This window comes from Eutrigla gurnardus (genome assembly GCF_963514095.1).
Source record: "Eutrigla gurnardus genome assembly, chromosome: 15".
NCBI classification, from domain to species: Eukaryota; Metazoa; Chordata; class Actinopteri; order Perciformes; family Triglidae; genus Eutrigla; species Eutrigla gurnardus.
In genome coordinates, this window is record NC_139938.1 from 13,712,739 (window position 1) to 13,731,146 (window position 18,408).

Consider the following 18,408-nt stretch of genomic DNA (forward strand, 5'->3'; position numbering starts at 1 on the left):
AATGGCATGCACTCTAACCACTCAACCACCTGCCTGCCATGAATAAGCCTTTTTATGACTGTTTTGGACTCACTACACTCAGATTTTGATTGACACGCGATATAGAAGCATATGTTAGGACTTTTACATCATTTTTACAACATTTTATGAATTTTGTCGATTTTTCACTTTTTTCCGACATGCTATAGTATGACTTTTTTTTTCCTGAAAAAATTGATCATGGCTTTTTATGGCTGTTTTGGACTCACTTCACTGAGACTTGGTGCATCAAGCGATATGAGCGATTTTTATGACTCTTTAACAATTTTAAATATTTTTTTATGAATATATTCTGACTGACTTTTTCGTGAATTTTCGACATGCTATTTTTTAACAATATGATCAAGGCTTTTTTTTTTAAATATTATTTTCTTGCATAGACACCTTTGTATTTAGCGGTGGATAGAGAGGAAACATGGGAGAGAGATGGGGATGTGACATGTATCAAAGGATCTCCAGCCGGGTTTCGAACCTGTGGCTGCCGCATATATGCAGACATGGGTAAATGGCATGCACTCTAACCACTCAACCACCTGCCTGCCTGCCATGAGCCTTTTTATGACTGTTTTGGACTCACTACACTCAGATTTTGATTGACACGCGATATAGAAGCATATGTTAGGACTTTTACATCATTTTTACAACATTTTATGAATTTTGTCGATTTTTCACTTTTTTTTCCGACATGAGCGATTTTTATGCCTTTTTAACAATTTTAAATATTTTTTTATGAATATATCCTGACTGACTTTTTCGTGAATTTTCGACATGCTATAGCATGACCTTTTTTTAACAATATGATCAAGGCTTTTTTTTTTAAAGATTATTTTCTTGCATAGACACCTTTGTATTTGCGGTGGATAGAGAGGAAACATGGGAGAGAGAGGGGGATGTGACATGTATCAAAGGCAGTGGCTACGCCAGAGTATTTTTTCTGGTTCAACTATGGTGGGGCTAACTCATACGACGGTGGGGCTCAAATCAATGTCAGAATTTCAATGTGAATATATAACAACACCCAGTGGCGCTTCCAGCCGGAATCCAGTACGCACTGGGAGGACTTTTTTTGAAGGTGGAAAAAAAATTGATGCTGCTGAACCGGGCCGGATGCAGCCGCATTTGAGAGGACGATCGCGCGTGTGTGCGCAATTACGCATAGCGTGTGTTGGCCCCTCTCCACTACACAATACAGCTCGGCTCTAGTCTCGTCACCTCTCTGCTGCTGAGCACTGTGGGCCGAGCCGATGCATGTCTCTCTCCCCGGGCCGGCAGAGTTATCATACCGTACTGCGCGTGCGTGTCCAAGCGTGTGTGTGCGTGCGTGGAGTGCTCACAGCGTGCGCTTGTGTTTAGGTCGGGGATGGAGGGCACAAAAAACTATTTGCACCGGGGCCTATCACCATGATATACACTACTGTTTCACTGATACTGAAAACGTTAGATTTTGTCTTAAAAAAGTATGTTTCCATTTGTTGTTGTATTTGCCGTTTCTGTGCGTACATTGAAATTGAATCCTGGCGTATTTATTAGTAGTAGTTGTAGTTATATGTCCCTCCGTCCCAGAGGATACGGCGCCACTGGCAAGGTGCCATCGATTCTTCCACACTGAACTCGCTGTTGACTGGGGCACTGATTATTTGGGTTAGAATATGAGTCATTAAAACTGGTCAATTTAATTATGCGCGCAGCATGTCTCCTGTCAGATTGTAACATTTGTATTGCCCCCAAAGTGAGCATCAAGGAGCGTGCATGTGTTGTGTTGGCCACTAGTGGGCAGTCTATCACATAGAATCAAAGCAGTGAAGAAGAAAAAACCCTTCAGCGAGAGCACAGCAGTGACAGGCTAGGCTAGACCGCTAAACCTATGGAAGTATCATGGTAGGCGACTAGAAGTCATACGATTTATTTCCCAAAGCATGTATTAATAACAAACCGCCTTCTCGAATCAGGGAAACGTCGACCGATGAAGGAAACTGGCTGGGCAGCTGTTTTGGGTGACTTAACGAACTAACGTGACCTGACCAGAGAGGGATGATAGTTAGCTAGCTAACTAGCTACCGCTACAACAACATTGTGTTTTTGACGTTGCGCCGCAATCATGAATGAAGATGACAATGCAGCATCGGCAAACAAGGACAAAGACTCGACTCTGCTGCTCACGAAAGACGGACAGAGGTACTACGTGAGTAAGAGCGGGGTGGTCGACAGCAGAAACGTGATAACGCCGCACGAACCGGAGAACAACGTCTCCTCCTACGAGATGGACGATCCGGACGAGGAGAGCGACGTCCTGGACACGTCGGACCTCAGAGACAGCGCCGCCAGCCCGGAGGAGCTCAACGACGAGGACACCTCAGAGGGCGACAACGCCCCCAAACAGTGCACCTACGAGGGCTGCACCGAGACCACGACCCAGGTGGCCAAGCAGAGGAAACCCTGGATGTGCAAAAAACACCGCAACAAGATGTACAAAGACAAGTACAAGAAGAAGAAGAGTGACCAGGCCATGTCCAGTGGCAAAATTGATGTAAGGTTAAGCTTTATAGAAAGACACTTTGTTACCTAGATGCATCTCAACCCATCGTGGTGTGATGGAGACCCTTATAGACAGGTCTACATGGCTGAACTCTGTCTTCCAGACTAAACCACTATTTTGAACAAACTTCTCCCTGTTAATTGCTTGTTTGTGTCTATTTTTTTGTTGTTCAGGAGAACTCAGAGGAGCGGCCCGTGTCTGTCAACAAACAGCGTTTGGGTGCCATGGGGGACCGGCCAGCCAGACCCTCACTGATAGAGCAAGTCCTCAACCAGAAAAGACTGGTAAGTCACAACTGGACACTTTGACTGATTGTGCCATGATGCAACTACAGACCGCTTGTGTTGCCTGGCATATGATTTGTATTATTTTCATACTCAAAACTATTCAGTGAGCCCGTCCCTTCAAGGGGATATGCCAGTTATATGGCCCTACGCTGTTGTATTTGTCTTCCCTGTAGTTGTATGTAAACCTTTAACGTTGCCATACTTGATTGAAGAGCAAGGTCGAACACTTCCATCCAAATTGCTTGCATGCATCTGCCAAGTATCTTAGGTGAACACATATGACAGGCTTTGTGTTTCTTGTGACCTTCCACACAGACATCAGCTCTTAATGTATAGACATTTTGGCACAAGGCACTCCCCCCCCCCCCTACAAAGGCAGATAAAGTCAAGCAGGCATTGCATCTACAGAAAGATTTGTTGTTGTATTCTGGAATCTTAAATGCATGTTTCCTTTAGTCACTGCTCAGAAGTCCCGAGGTGATCAGCTTCTTGCAACAGCAGCAGCAGCTCCTTGCCACGCAGAGCCGCAGCCAATCACAGCAGCAGTTCCCAGGCTGTTGACGCGGGCCGGTCAGTGTTTTTCCTTAGTAATATTTGTGATGTGTAGAGAGCACTGAAGAAACACTGGCACATCGTGTGTATATGGATAGTAAATATACACTGTAAACATGAATTTCCCCCACCAGACAGCCATGCCAAAAAAAGATGAACATGGTAATGGGGGCTGGTTTTTAAGGACGGTGAGGCTGGTAGCCTTAACTTAATGAACTGATCTAAATCCCTCAAAAGGCATGCATTTACAACCATGTCTGGTGCTATTTACCTTTGTGTCTTCTTGTTGTGAATGTACTTTTTAAGTTCCCCAGTCTTGTGTTGGTCATCTTTCTTCATATGAAAATAATAATGAAGGCATTGGATTATAAATTATTTTTTAAATTATTCAGATGTTGAAGCCTGGGTTCAGCGTCATCCTCGGTGCTTTTCCATTGCTGAAAAAATAATATTTCTGTGTGTTTGAGCGCTGCCTATGTGATACTTTTCAGTCAGTTTTCTCAATTATGTATTCGCTTTTGTTTTACGTTTTCTCTTGAACATGAACACGTTATTACATGTGACAATCAGTTGTGTAATGCATGTCTTTTTTAGTTTTGTGGGGTTATTAGGACTCGTTATTAATGCAATATTTTAATATCCTCGTCTATCCGAAACTGTTGCACAAATGGTAAATCTTAAAGTCCCAGTCGGCAACATTTGTTTGATCATATTCACCGAAGCCGACACTATGCTCCTATAGAACAACATAAATCATCCGGTTTTAGAAAAAAAAGCCTGCCTCTACGTGCACGAGCCTGTTTGTTTTGCAAAAAATCAACAGAGCCCGGATCATCCTGTCCAATCAGCACGCAGGGCTGTGTTCGTGCACACACAGAGCCCCTCCCTCCTCGGGTCGTTCCACTATCACAGGAGGGAGACGGAGGGAAGTAGCAACAATCTTCCAATTCCTCGTTAAAAACCGAAACGAGGAGGTCAAAAACAACCAAAGAAAAGAAAACACCGGTGGGAAAAAAAGAACAAAAGAAAAATTGTGACGGTGCCGTGATAAAACGAGAGTCAACATCGGACCCGCGTTTCAAAGGTGGCGTGATCTAAGGGATTTCAAAGGGCACAGAGTCGAGGGGAAGGTGGTCGTGGGGGAGGAGCGTGAGAGTTGTAAACATTCAAAAGTGCTCTCGATCCACCAGACTTGCTGTGCTGACTGGGACTTTAACTGTATACAAAAAGGAAGTTTGTTGGAGTAAATATTGATCATGCCAGCTCTGTTGTACTGTACTGTATGTTGTTCCTATCATTTTTAAGTTGAAGTGTATATCCTGCTGTGAATATGAGTAAAACTATGACGCCAATATTCAGAAATGTCTGTGATTTCACTGTGATGCTTTCCCCCCTTTAACATGAGAAGAAAATACTTGTAAAAATGGATTCTTAAAGAAAAAACAACAACTTTAATGTAACAAGTAAAAACAAACAGTCAAACACTAAAGATACAGTACATATAACCGTAATAACATTTACAAGACGTATTAACACAAGTTTGAGTACCTACAAATGGATCCTGTTTTTTCTCCTGTTGGAGTGCTGTTTATGTCCCAAAGAAAAACGGACAGAGAGGATAAATACTTTATCACAATCTTGCTGTAATTAAGGAACACTTGACCATTAACTACATGAGCTGTAGAAGGATGCGTTTCAGTTATGCGGCATGACTTGACAAAACTGTGGGTAAGAGATATTTTTGTAATTTGGTTCGAGATGTCAAGAGAAGGCCCTGAAAACCCGCACATAGAACATACAGAATCTACGACTACCTGTGTCAAAGACCAACAGCACACACACACACACGTCCATGTTATGACACTGAAGAAATGGGGTTGTGCGGGGAGCCCATCTGCGTGAGCACCTTGTCCAGCCACTGCAGGGGCCCGTGCAGATGTACCTCAATCCAGCAGGGGGTGCTGGTCACGTCTTGACGGTGGTATTCGGCACCCCAGCCCTGAGAACACACAACCACATATCTCAGCGTTGACAGTTCAGCTTACTGTTCAAATGAATGGGTGCTATGTAAACAAGTGTAATCCCACCTCGTGTACTGTAGGATTTGAAATGCTCAACAGTATATCAACTAACAGCATATTGACTTACTTTACTTTAGGTACCACGCACTGTATTTCTGTGCTCACATGACGCCTATACCAGATTGTTTTTATTACAAGAAATCACAGTACCTTAACAAAGCTCATGCGAATGGTGCACATCTTGGTGAGCTCGTAGACCACCTCAAAGCCGTGGTTAACAGACTGGGCGAGGAGCTGGGCAAACAGCTGGTTGTTGAAGATCTTGAGGCTGCAGCCGCTGGGGATCTTGCACACGGTGGTGGCGTGGAAGCCGTGCTGGAAATTACAGTTGCGGCTCTGGACGAAGATACTGCTGTCGCTCAGACACTCTGCGTACACCTCGCCGCCCACATAGTACAGGTGTAGACCTGAGAGGACAATCATAAAGTCTTAAACATCTGAAAAGTGAACTTGAAATGTTAAGAGCCGAGAAAACAACCCTCGTCCTTTTCCTGCTTAAAATATTCACAGCATGTCAAGAGAATAAAAAGAAAACATGTAATCGAAGATATACATATTCAATCACTGTATACAGACGGAAAATGCTGTGTTTTTCTCATTATGCCAGAGGAAAAAACCACAAGGGAATCTATGCTTGTAAATGAGGAATGTCTGAGTTGGGGACCAGCTTCCCTCAACCCTTTTTGTCACCCCTATCATTCAAAACCGCAGAGTGCACAGTTTACTGTAACCCAGATCGGCTTTGTGTCTGTCCAATGAAGAGAGGCTTTCTTCACTCCAGGGGGAAAAAATGGCCTGAAGGATTCAGGACAAGGAGACAAGCTGAGTGTTAAGCCTGAAGTGATGTTATTGCTAAGAAAAGACATGCTCTCAGTGGGCAGCTATAAAAAATAAAAAAAAACACGTTGCATGTGATTTTTTTTTAAAAACAAGTTATTTAATACGATATATGATAGGATTTGCGTGCATGAGTGGTTGGGCCTACCTTTGCCTATGTGCCTGCGTGTGTGTTCGATGGTGGAGTTGCGGTTGACGTTGGATAGCAGGCCGAGGCAGAACCGGTTCTTGTTGTTGGACGGGTCTGTGAAGCCGTCCACCAGGACGCTGCGGGACGACGCGTGGAAAGTCTCCCCCACCCGGTTGTTGAGCTCGTAGTAAGCCACCGAACACCAGTACTCTGGTTCCTCATAGCATACAGGCCGTAAGTCTAGACAGGAACGCAATAAAAGGGCTGACATTGAGGAGAAAATGTGCCTTATACTTATAACTATTCCCCTTTTTTTTAAATATATAATTAACATTACCTTCATTGGTTAAACAGATGCTTGTTACTTAATATGCATAAAAGTTAAGTCACCTCTGTGCGGAGCGGAAAATGTGAGTTTGAGGGTTTCTGTGGAGTTGCTGGGCTTCACATCCTCTTGAGGGCTGGTCTCCATCATGCTGTACGGAGGCGGGGGGGTCTCGGCTGGAAAAGCACGTCACAAATCACAGGAAACAGGGTGAGTTGGAACAGTAGTCGATTTGATACTGGGTCATGGGGTACAGAAACCCGCCGGCGTGGCAGGTGTTCCCCCGCCACTTCACACAGGCTGTAACGCTCAAAGTGTCGGCTACCTGTGATGTGATATGGACTGCCGGGCTCCGCGGAGCTGTTGGGGGAGTTGGGGTAACTCTGTGAGGTGGGAGACTGGACGAGGGTGGAAGAAGGGGAGGATGTGAAGGTGGAGCAGGGCAGCGCGGGGAAGGAGTCTGGGTAGGTGGCGTTCTGGGGCATCAGCGGCTCGTTGTGCAGGGAGGCATTCCTGAACTTCGCCAGTAAACTGTGTTGAGGGTTGAACTCGCTGTGGCGCGGGACCAGAACCGGTGGCAGTACTGAGAGGAGACGAGGAGAAAGGAAAAAGGTAGTGAGGCAACTAACAAGAGACAAAGAGACCCAGAGCAAGACCAGATGCTGTTCAAGAAAAAAGAGATCATATTACTGCAAATCCTTTTGGCTTGGGGACACTGTATTAGATCAAATATCCTGCCTCTGTTTGGGAACCTACACAAGGCTTTACTGGTATAATCATAAAATACAACAAGGACCTTCGTTTTTACAGCACTTTTAGAAGATGTTCTCTGATAACGTGTGTACCTGGAGTCTCCACGCGCCTGTAATGGTAAGGGTTGACGCAGATGTCCTTCTGCTTGGAGCCGAAAGCAAACTCGCAGCACTCCAGGGCTTTGAGCTCGTGGTGGGACTGCAGGTCCGGCCAGCGCCACACCCTGCAGTAGATGACGTGGGGCAGTCCCTTCCTGTGGGACACCTGCAGCCTCCCGTCCAGCGACCGAGGGATCGTCACACACTTGCCTGAAGGGTTCAACACAGCAGACCTCAGCGCGGCTTGAAAGAAGTCTGCACATTGCGTCATGTGTCTATGGTGCTCGAAGCCTTAACCGTCTGTTGTCATGGTGATTTGATACAGCCCCGTGCACTGTTTTGTAGTATAAAATATAGTATCACTGCCTCTCACGCACTTTTAAAATTGAAGTCTGCAAGATCATGGGAAGCTTCTAGATCCAACAGAATCTCTGCTGTACTTTTTTATGTATATAGTGTATGTTCAGCTAATTAGTGGGATGATCGACTCAACCTGATTGTGTTTTATTGTAAAATCACTCTACTTGTGTCGTTTCTTTTTTAATCATTTTTGAGTGATAAACAGACTAGTATAATTTCCCATTTGAGGTTTTAAGGAATATGATTTTTTCTCATTCCCAACCTTTTTTTCCTCATATGAAGCATTACATTGCATATGTATATTGCATAAAATGTCAACAGTTGTGAGTGATTTTTCATTTGAATAATTCTTTGAGGCCAAAAAAGTATTGTTTTTCATGTGATCAAGCTAAATGTAAAACAATAAAGCCAACAATTAATTATTTTGTGTGGCAGAAGCATGTTTGGTCCTCTTTCCTATCCTGCAAATCATCTTAAGGCCCCTCATGTTGGTCTTGTGACACGCTGGATGGGTCCTGACCCCTCAGATTGTGAACCGCTGGACAAGACTACTGTGCTACTCACTGGGTTGCCCGGGGCAGCTGAGGGCTCTCTCCAGCTCCTCCATTGCACCCTTCTTCTTCTTCAGTTTCTTCACTAGAGAGTCCACAGCCTTTTCCGCCCACTTCTCCTCCTCATCCCCTTGCTTCCAGCCGAGCAGGCGCTTCACCGCCGGGCTGGTGAAGGAGAATAGGGATGTGATGGAAGCTGAGGAGTTCATTATGAGATGGCTAAATGGGTGGCGAGATGAGGTGGTGGATGCTGTTAAAGGGATAAACGTTCCCCCGAGGACGGAAGTGAGGAGGCAAACAAGAAGGAGCCAGGACAGGAGGATCAAAGAGGTATCGTGATGAGTCTGTGTAAACGGAGACTGGTTTCTTGTAGTCCGCTGTTACTTCCGAGCAGCGCTGGTAGAGAAGTGCACCAGTGCAGCACAAACTCTAAATCCCCTCTCCGCGTTGGCACGGAAGGGATCCGGCAGCTCTGGATTTGAAGCCTCCTGCAGGGAGGGTTATTCCTCACACAGTCGGAAATCCAGGTCAAGTTTCAATCATCTGGCAAGAGAAAAGAGAGATTAACTGCTAATTTGGCTTAGACAGATGCATGGTTGGCGAAAGAGTTCAATGGTTAGGTAAGAAAAAGAGAACTTGGCTTTAGATTAAGTGAAATCTCAAACACCACATGACAAAAACCCACTCATATTGAACAATGTGGGCATTGGAGGCGGAGTCCCATGATAAGGAGGGCTGTATCTGCAGGACAATTCAATACAGAGCAACAAAAACATGTTTTTAAAAAAAGATATATTTGATGGAGAAATTAAAACGCAGACTAAAACAGTTTCAGAAAGAGCAGGGCAAGATGGCCAAGTACATTTCTAGATTCACCAAACAATGAGGAATGTCCTTTCTGGCCTCTGTTTCTATGATCATGCCACTGACGCCCAGGAGCCATACTGTCTGGCCAGAACACATCACAGGACAGGAGGGGGAGAGGGAGGGAGGGAGGGAGGCAGACACAGACACACACACACAGACACACACTCTCACACACACACAGACAGAGAGAGAGAGACACAGAGAGAGCTCTCCCTGTTTTTGTCTATTTCTTCTATTCCACCTAGTTTTTAGATGGACAGAAAAAGACAAACTAAGTCTCTTCCACTATATTTAGGTAACCTATTGAGTCCCATTAAAAATCACAGAGCCCTTTGGTGCGCATCACTCCAGCAGCCTCACCTTACTGATAAATCACTCACACTTTCCCCAAATATTCATATAGCAAGTAAGTTTATGAGGGTGATCGACTTGTTTTGTCCTGTAGTAGACATTCATCTTGTAGTGTTTAATGTAAATAAGTTCTGCATATTTCTTTTTTAATATTCCTCCAATATAATGTAATGTAATGATTAGACCCACACACACACACACACACACACACACACACACACACACACACACACACACACACACACACACACACACACACACACACAGGTATAAGAAGTAGTGCGAGTCCGCGCGCTGTTCCCCCCGCAGACGAAGCAGACAGCTGGCGTTTACAATGACAGCGAAGGCGCACGAGCTCAATGCGGCATCAGTCTGCCGCTGGTGCTTTATGGAGGCTGGCGTCACTCAGTCTGCAGGCTGAGATAGGCTAATTACCTAATGCTTTATCACCAGGACACCCCTTCCCAAAAAAGTAAACACGCCAGCTTCCTTTTACTACGACTCGGGGGCACTTCGCCGCTACGGATCCAGGATCTGCCCTGATCTCTACACGCACACCTTGATGGTGTTGGATGACAATGTGCAAAAAAAAAAAAAAATCATCCCAGTTTGATAACTTGTTATCAAGTTGAACCAGTTAGTCAACTAGCAAATGGACGCGTTATAACGCTTGGATATGGTTCAGTTTGTGCGTAAAATACAGCTAGAGACACCTATCGATTAGGCTAATCAATAGCTATAACATATTTATGTATTTATTTTATTTGTCGAATCCCAGTTACATCAATACATGAAAATAATATGTAATAAAATATTTAATCGACAAAAAAAAAAAGTTGCCCGTCCGTGTTTGCGAGCTCAGGAATATTTAACAAATTATGTCTTAAACATTCAATTTGCCAAAAAAAAAAACAATAACAAAAAAAACACCATAGCATATCACATAAAGGAGCATATTTAAATGTCTGGAAACAATGTGTCCACTCACCTCTGTGATGATAACAAGTGCGCCGACAGACAGCCTTGTAGTGGTGTGGAGACTTCCCTGTCTGTCGTGGGTCGAGCCAGCACACTGGAACAGCGAAGGTGTGTGTCTGTTTGTTTGTGTGCGTCTGCGTGCGCGTGAGCGTGCGCGTCAACGTTGATGTGTCAAGTCAGACGCTACGAAAGTTACTTCCAGTCGAACGTTTCAAAATAAAGGCGTTGTTGACGAAATGTATGTGTTGCAGCCAGTTTAGAATCTAGAGATGCTGCTTTCATAAACGAAGTCATAAATACAAACAGGAAAAATTACATTTTGTCTTACCACCAGGAAAAAAGAACAAGTGCAAGATAAGTTAGAGGCTAAAATTGTGGAAGATGATGGTGACCAATGATATTCAAAGAAATAATTTGTCAGAATACCTCATTATGACAAAATATACATATATATGTACATACAATATATCTATTTTTTATATCGAAATAAGGCCAATTATTATTGCTATTTTGGCATGATCCCTTTAGATTTAATTTTGTAAAAACAAGTGAAATACTCTTCAATATGTATTTATGTTGCATTAATATTAAAAAACAAAAACAAAAAAAAACTATTTTATTGAACATACGTGTAGTAGACTATGGAACTACATACAATGACAAGTATGTTAGGCATTAATACTAGGCTACATGTGTATTCAAAGAATAAATACTTTTATATGTTTATATTTAACAATTAACTCACCATTTCCATGTTTCTCCAGTAGCAGAATCGGGACACCTCGCTCACAGTTCAACTACAAACCATCGAGTCTCCGATTTTATTGTGAAGGCAGAGTCCCTCTGGCTTCCGGTTTCGGTCTCGGCAGTCTGTAGCCGCGTTGACGCAGGTCTGAAGAGCCCGGAGCCTCCGCTCCTCCAGCAGCCCCAGCCGAGCGCCACACAGCCTCGGCGGCGTCAGCCTGGCTGGAACCGCAGCGCCTGCATGGTAGATCCCTCCGCCTCCTCCCCCCCCCCCCTTCTCCTCCTCCTCCTCCTCCTGGAACTTTCCCAGAATTTCACATTCAGCCACCGCAGTTGCATGCGTGTGCGCGCGTGCACGTGCGCGTGGTCCCACCTGAGCCAGTCTTCCAGTCATAATGGATAAACTGTGCCAGGAAGGAGAAAAGAGGGCCACACCTGTCCCCTCTCCAGAATCATTGTCATGAATGGTTACTAATTCCATGAAGAACGAACAGTAGACTCGTGATGCTCTTCACGAGGACGAAGGTGGCGGATCCCAAAACTCTGATGATGGAAGTGACGAGCACCCATTTAATGACTTAAGCCAGCAAGTTGCATAGAACTAAAGGTGCTGGGAGCCTTGTTTAATGTTTCGTTATAAAGGTGTTAAGTAATAAAAATTCAAATTTTGACTTAAAATCAAGCATTAAATAACTATTTCGGCTATTAATTACACGTGTACGCGCGCGCGCACACAGCTTGCACCTGTAGCCAAAAATTTAAATCGGACAATTCAATCGTGCTGTGTGAAATCCAGCCACGTGTTTTTTTTTTGTCCCCTCCCCTCTTCTTTCAAGCGAAGTTGTTTCATTATCTATTGTTGAGAGCCAAACAGAGGTCTTTCTCATTGCGGATGGATACGATCCTTTATTGGGAGTGCCGTGGCTAGTCCAGTTAATGACGCAAGCCCGGCTGGCGACAGCGAGTCTACAAGTTTGACATTTTCAGTTTACAGCAACTGCTGCGGAACGTAACAATACTCCCGACACGAAGTGAAAGCGCTCTGGGGATCCTGTCAAAAAAAACTTTTTTTTTTCTCTCCAACCCCCCCACCAGGTGGGTCATCAACACGCACCCGCCCGGGTAAAGTTGCCTCGTGCCACAAATAGGTGGTGATCTATCAAAAAGGGTCAGACAAGAGGTTGTCTCAGGGCAAAACCAGCAGCACCATACAGAAATGAGCAGAACAAGAAAATAACCAAGCAATCCGTCTTACTGTCACCATTTTGGGGCATGACCCCCCCCCTCAGGTAGATCAATGAAATCCCCTCTTCTTGTAAGTCTGGTCACTGAAGAGCTCACAGGAAACCAGAAAAACAGCAGCCAGATTACGATTCTTTTGGCTCTTTGCGTCTGGTCTGGTCACAGAGGTCAGACGTGCACAAACAGGATGAGCTCCCCGGGACTCCCAGAGGCCCCAGAGACACATCCGAGTCAGCACAAAGAGAGCAGAGAGAGCAGCACTATGAAGACCTTTGATTGATTGATTACTCAGACCACAAAGAAAACAAAAACAAAACCTACATTCATATCAGGATTATCATCTGTTAAATCCAATTCATACCAAATTCAATAAACTGAAAATGGAGACTGCGGATTTCTCATAATATTTAACGGATATTCCTTCAGGAAGGATGCCTGACAAGAGACCCCGGTCCCCAAATTAGGAAACAGTAAGCACAGCTTGTGTGTTGAGATAGTGCCTCTGTTCAATGTTTGCAGTAAGATATCGAGCATTATGAGAAAGACTAGACTAGCAGGGTGAGGTTTTGTGAGACCAGGCAAAGAGAAGAGGCTGACTGGCAGATGATCAGAATATAACGTACCAAAGTTTCAACGGCTATCAAAATGTTAAATACTGTGTGTATAACTTTATGGTTATGCTTCACGCTAATGCAAATGTTGAGCCCCATGAGAGTTTTTTTTTTTTTTTTGACAAATAATTGCATGCAACTCCTTTAGGTTAAAGATTAGCAAAATACTGGTCCAGAACTTTTGCAGTAAATACAAAATAAATCACACAGCATCATAAGTCTGGCTTCCTGTCACATTGTTATTGATAGCTGGCAGACTCCCACAAAGCCACAGTCAGAGAAGCCAAATTAGTGCACTTTCTAAAAAAACATTTGATTGCTTTGGTGCTTTTTTCTTGATTTAAGTTACACTATGATTGGTGCACTTAACTGCGTTGGTTTTATTCATCTATATTCATTATTTCCCTTTTCTTCCTCCTGTTAAGCACTTTGTAACTTCTGTTTTCGAACTGCTATGTAAAGCTTGATGTTGTTCTTATACTGCTAGTAGCAGGGCTGCAACAATTAGTCAGCATGGTGATGACATTAAATGTCTCATTTTGGACAAAACGCTCACATTTTAATTTTACAGCAATAAAAGACCAAAGAAAGCAGCAAATTCTTACATTTGAGAATCTGGGAGCATCAAATGTTGACCGACTAATCAATTAATTGACTAATTGTTGCAGCTGTGGTTAGTAGGGTAATAATGATTATTAAATCATATACATTTTTTATTTTTATTTTGGTTCAAGTCATCCCACCCATTAAGCCACGACCATGTTTCCTCAAAAATCCTTCCCTTTTGAAAAGCTCATATATAACATTCTTTCTACCCGTCAGAATAATGACACACAGATTATCAGATCCTTCACTACGAGTCTCTCATTTACAGCTGATTAGCCACAGAATAAACATTAAGTAACTTAGTATACGGATCAGTCATACAGACATTCTGTACCCATGGCAACAGTAATGTGCGTGTAACAGTTCATCACAAGCCAAAATTCTAATAAAGAAACGAAAAGGCCACGAAGAACCGGCGACTGTCTTTGTCACTTCACATCCGATGACTTCTGGAGAGGACACAGATGTGTAGCTTGTTCTTGATTACAGTGAAAGATGGACACAGTCGCTTCTCCCACCTCATGCAAAGGTTTGATGGCCCTAGCACAGGCTGTCTCTATGACACCGAGGTTTGTCCGATTGGCTAGTCAGTCTTCTGTGGCGACTGCAGTTTCCAGGCTCCAGTGAAGTAGCGCAGGCGAATGAAAATCAGGTCTCGTCCCATCTGCAGCCAACTCCAAAACGGGACCAGCTTGGACCCTGGAAGAGCACACGCAAAGACTCTTGTAGGAAATATGCAAGTTTGAGAACAGATCATGAAGAGGATAACTTCATCAGAAAATATTCAAAAAACATTTTACAAATTGAGAAACATCGACTGGAAAGCAACAACATTTGAAGAGAATAAAACCCACAAAGTAAAATCTACATCCAGCCGTTCCTCCAACAGAGATATTTATAGGAACACAGCACAGTGGCACATAGCTTACACGTCCAAATATTCCATGAAAATCCTACCTTCTATTTCAGTCCAGTTGACCGCCACCTCTGCTATGGGGATTTTAAAGCATTGCGCAATATACAGGAGCTCCACGTCGAAAGCCCTGTGAGGACAAAGATGAAAGCACGCAACAGATGTTGCATTCAAACGTTAGAACAATATGGAGTATCTCCAATCACAGCAACCTTCATCCGGTGATATTAAAGCCCCTACACACCCATAATCCTCTCCCCCGTCATGTAGCTCCACAGAAGGACACATTCTCATTGACAAACATCATTGTTCTCCACTTGCGTGTTCAATAAAAAAAAAAAAAAACACAAAAAACTTCAACATACGCTTAGCTAACAAAGATCCTAAAATGTAGAAGTACAACAAAACAATGGACAGATGATATAGCTCTCATTTTGACATATTAATGCAGGGTAAACAGGTGTTAATCATTATATTATTCATATTATTAATGGCCCTGTTCCATAATTTAGGTGAGCAGGAGGTCCTCGTATTGTGCTTGTTAGCTTGGTGGAATTGCTGTGACACGAAAGAGAAGAGGTCCTTAATTCAGTTGATCAACAGAATATTCTCTCCTCGCTTCCTTGCCCCCTCAGCTCTCCCATGGGAGAGACCAAGACACGACTGGAGGAGGCGAGGAATGGAAATGAGGGTGTACAAACTGGGCAATGGGAAAGCTCCTCCTTCTCAGGGCCACTTGTGTGGGCCTTAATTGACGTCTTCCATCTTTCTCGTGTTATTTGTCGCGCCTCTTAGGGTGCGATCAAATGTGCTTGAGTGATCACAAAATAAGTGACAGATTAATTGGTAATAATAAACGCTATTGTTTCCAGATATCTAGCATGAAGTGTGACGGATGAATGACGTGTGCCTGACGGAGTGCGAGTCCTTACCATCGCTCTACGTGGAGGGAGGAGAAGGTCCTGAGTGCAGCCTCTCGTGTGAAAAGCTTGAAGCCACACTGTGTGTCCTTGATCCCCCTCACGCAGAAGAACCACACCAGGAAGTGAAAGCCATACATGAGGAACGTACGAAACACAGATCGCTGTGGCAAAGACACAATGGTGGTTAATTAATGGCTAGATGAACAACAAGTCGATAATACTACAAAAAGAGACAAACCTGAGCTACTGAGTCATCCTCCAGGTGAGCTCTGGAACCGCAGGAAATCGCCATGTTCTCCTAAATGTATAGACAGACATTTTTTTTAGAATGGCCTCACACTAAACACATTAAAACCTACACACAAATAAAAAATTGAACAGCACCACACCGGTTTAGGGCTGAGTCCATGAAGTCCACCCTCCACTTTCTCAATGTCAGCAAACTTTGTGGCTCCGTCAGCATCCGCCATCAGAATGACTTTCCCTCTGGAGCTCAGAGTTCCCTTTGAGAGAAACAACACGTCACAGTTAAATCTACACACAATCAAACCCATACGGTTGCTTTTGTGCTGCATTCAAACAAGCTGTAGTTTAATATCTAAAGGCTCACCATTCGCACAGCTCCTCCTTTTCCCCTGTTCTTCACCAGCGTCAGGACCCGCACTTTATCAGCACCGTACTTCCTACTGTAGCGCAAGGCAACCTGGCAGGACAGCACAGCAAAAACAAATCTCTATTGGCTTTACTTTGAAATGTTTGGCTTAAAGCAAAAGTTAGCTGAGTGAAAATAGAAGTATTGGCAACATATTTCCCCCGAAAAAAAGGTTTAAAATTAGCACCTCTGTGGTTTTGTCTTTGCTCCCATCGTCAACCACAATGACCTCATAGGTAAAAGAGGGTTGCTGTTTCTGCAGTAAGGAAAAAACATCAGGGGTTTATTTCACAACAGACACATTTCAAGTCGAATGTTGCCACCTACTGGTCACTTTGAGAATAACTGATCCTTTCTTTGTTATACTTCTTCTCATTCTCATTTGATCACATTTAGACTCAAATTCATCAACCTACGATACATTAAAAATGACTAAGATGCAGTTTACTACTGCCCACACAAGGCTTGGTCCTTACCTGTCTGTTTTCCAAGTACTCTGTAGCTTCATCCAACATCACGGGCACTGTAATGACACATATCCACATGCATATTATCACCTATAACCTACTGCAGGTGTGCAGTGATCTGAAGCATGACAAAATGGGATTATGGGATTTAAAGTGCACCAACCTAACTCAATGTTACTAACTTGTTGGTGCACAATTACACATTCAACATTTACCGGCTTCAAGCTGGAGGAATTTGGAAGCAGCAAACAAATATAAGGGCTTTAAAACATATAATGTGCACGCATAGGTAACATCCTGTCAAACTGCCATGTAATGCAGTTACATGGCCATTTCCCAGCTACTCTACTATGGTTTGCTGTGTCTGCATTCAAGCAAAGCTGAACACTGATGGGACATTAACCAGCAAAATCACTCACTGCAGTTAGAAGTTACAGTGCAAAAGTTCCTGGGTGAGACATGGGTGAGACATGGGTGAGACCTGGGTGAGACCTGGGTGAGATCTGGGTGAGACCTGGGTGATCCCCCACCCCATTACTCACTTCGGAGTTCCTCGTTGTAGGCCGGGATCACCACCGAGAGCTCCCTGGAATGGGGATCGTGCAGGCTGGGGAAAAGCTCCTTCTCTCCTGTCACGGTGAGGAAGTATTTCTCCTTCTCGTGGCGTGTCAGGTTCACCATCCCGCCACTGACATGGGCGATTATGAGCACCTGAGGGGGAGAAATATGAGAATTTTTCTCTTGTTACTCTCGCTGTCAGGTAGTTTTTGGGCAAACAAGAATCAAGAATCAATTTCCCCACAAAATTGACGTGAAATATGTGAATGTATTTAATAATTAAGAACATGTTATATTTGTATCATGTGCAACACCTTTGATAACTAGGTGTGCATGTGATAACTTACAGTCTGTAATGTAGCAGAGACACAGCTGTTTGGTTTAGGACTGGTATTTAAATGACGACTTCCTCAAATTAACTAAATGTGTGCGTTTCTAATCAAACGCAGAAAGAAAGTATTGTAAAATTCGGGGCAGGTACAACAGGTAGACAGAGAAGGAAACCTACTCTGATACTGTCAATCAGTGGGTACAACATCACTGGCTTCACGTGAAACAAGACACTAAATCTCTGCCAACACAATATTAACTCGGTAGTATAACTACTTACCACAATAACACCTAGAACTGCCAATACGACCAAGGCTTGAACTATTTCACAGAGGAAATCCATTTTCCATAAGTTAGCCCACTGACAGACCACTGATGTTACTCAAAGCGGCTAGCTGAAGAGCTAGCTTGCTTTCTCCCAGCGTTGTGTCTTGTAGCCGGTACTTCCCGGGATTTACAAGAACACACGGGCTAACGAGGTTGTTTTGAAGGTAAACGCATTAAATAAGAGCTGTTATATTTGCCATTATTCTGTGGGCAGTTCAGTGAACTCCACTTCCAATCACAACTGAACACAGCGGCGACGCGGAAGTGACAGGAATCTCTCGACACATCAT

At 43.7% G+C, this 18,408-nt stretch overlaps 3 protein-coding genes across 3 annotated transcripts; 1 reads left to right on the forward strand and 2 right to left on the reverse strand.

Annotated features, from left to right (window-relative positions):
• Nucleotides 1-1,856: 1,856 nt before the first annotated feature.
• On the forward strand, nucleotides 1,857-4,768 carry rfxap (regulatory factor X-associated protein). Its single transcript, XM_084028353.1, has 3 exons — nucleotides 1,857-2,566; nucleotides 2,749-2,859; nucleotides 3,319-4,768. Exons 1-3 carry the CDS (start codon nucleotides 2,138-2,140, stop codon nucleotides 3,421-3,423), a joined length of 645 nt encoding a protein of 214 aa, XP_083884479.1. The 5' UTR covers nucleotides 1,857-2,137; the 3' UTR covers nucleotides 3,424-4,768.
• A 70-nt stretch (nucleotides 4,769-4,838) lies between these two features.
• Nucleotides 4,839-10,847, reverse strand: smad9 (SMAD family member 9). Its single transcript, XM_084028352.1, has 8 exons — nucleotides 10,756-10,847; nucleotides 8,563-9,092; nucleotides 7,633-7,848; nucleotides 7,113-7,370; nucleotides 6,853-6,963; nucleotides 6,481-6,702; nucleotides 5,646-5,902; nucleotides 4,839-5,413 (listed from the first exon to the last, which is right to left on the reverse strand). The coding sequence occupies exons 2-8, from the start codon at nucleotides 8,756-8,758 to the stop codon at nucleotides 5,270-5,272; spliced, it is 1,404 nt and encodes a 467-aa protein (XP_083884478.1). The 5' UTR covers nucleotides 8,759-9,092; nucleotides 10,756-10,847; the 3' UTR covers nucleotides 4,839-5,269.
• A 3,229-nt stretch (nucleotides 10,848-14,076) lies between these two features.
• Nucleotides 14,077-18,373, reverse strand: alg5 (ALG5 dolichyl-phosphate beta-glucosyltransferase). Its single transcript, XM_084028392.1, has 10 exons — nucleotides 18,072-18,373; nucleotides 17,446-17,614; nucleotides 16,913-16,959; nucleotides 16,624-16,692; nucleotides 16,395-16,487; nucleotides 16,174-16,287; nucleotides 16,023-16,082; nucleotides 15,794-15,945; nucleotides 14,906-14,991; nucleotides 14,077-14,647 (listed from the first exon to the last, which is right to left on the reverse strand). The coding sequence occupies exons 1-10, from the start codon at nucleotides 18,132-18,134 to the stop codon at nucleotides 14,532-14,534; spliced, it is 969 nt and encodes a 322-aa protein (XP_083884518.1). The 5' UTR covers nucleotides 18,135-18,373; the 3' UTR covers nucleotides 14,077-14,531.
• Between the last annotated feature and the right edge of the window lie 35 nt (nucleotides 18,374-18,408).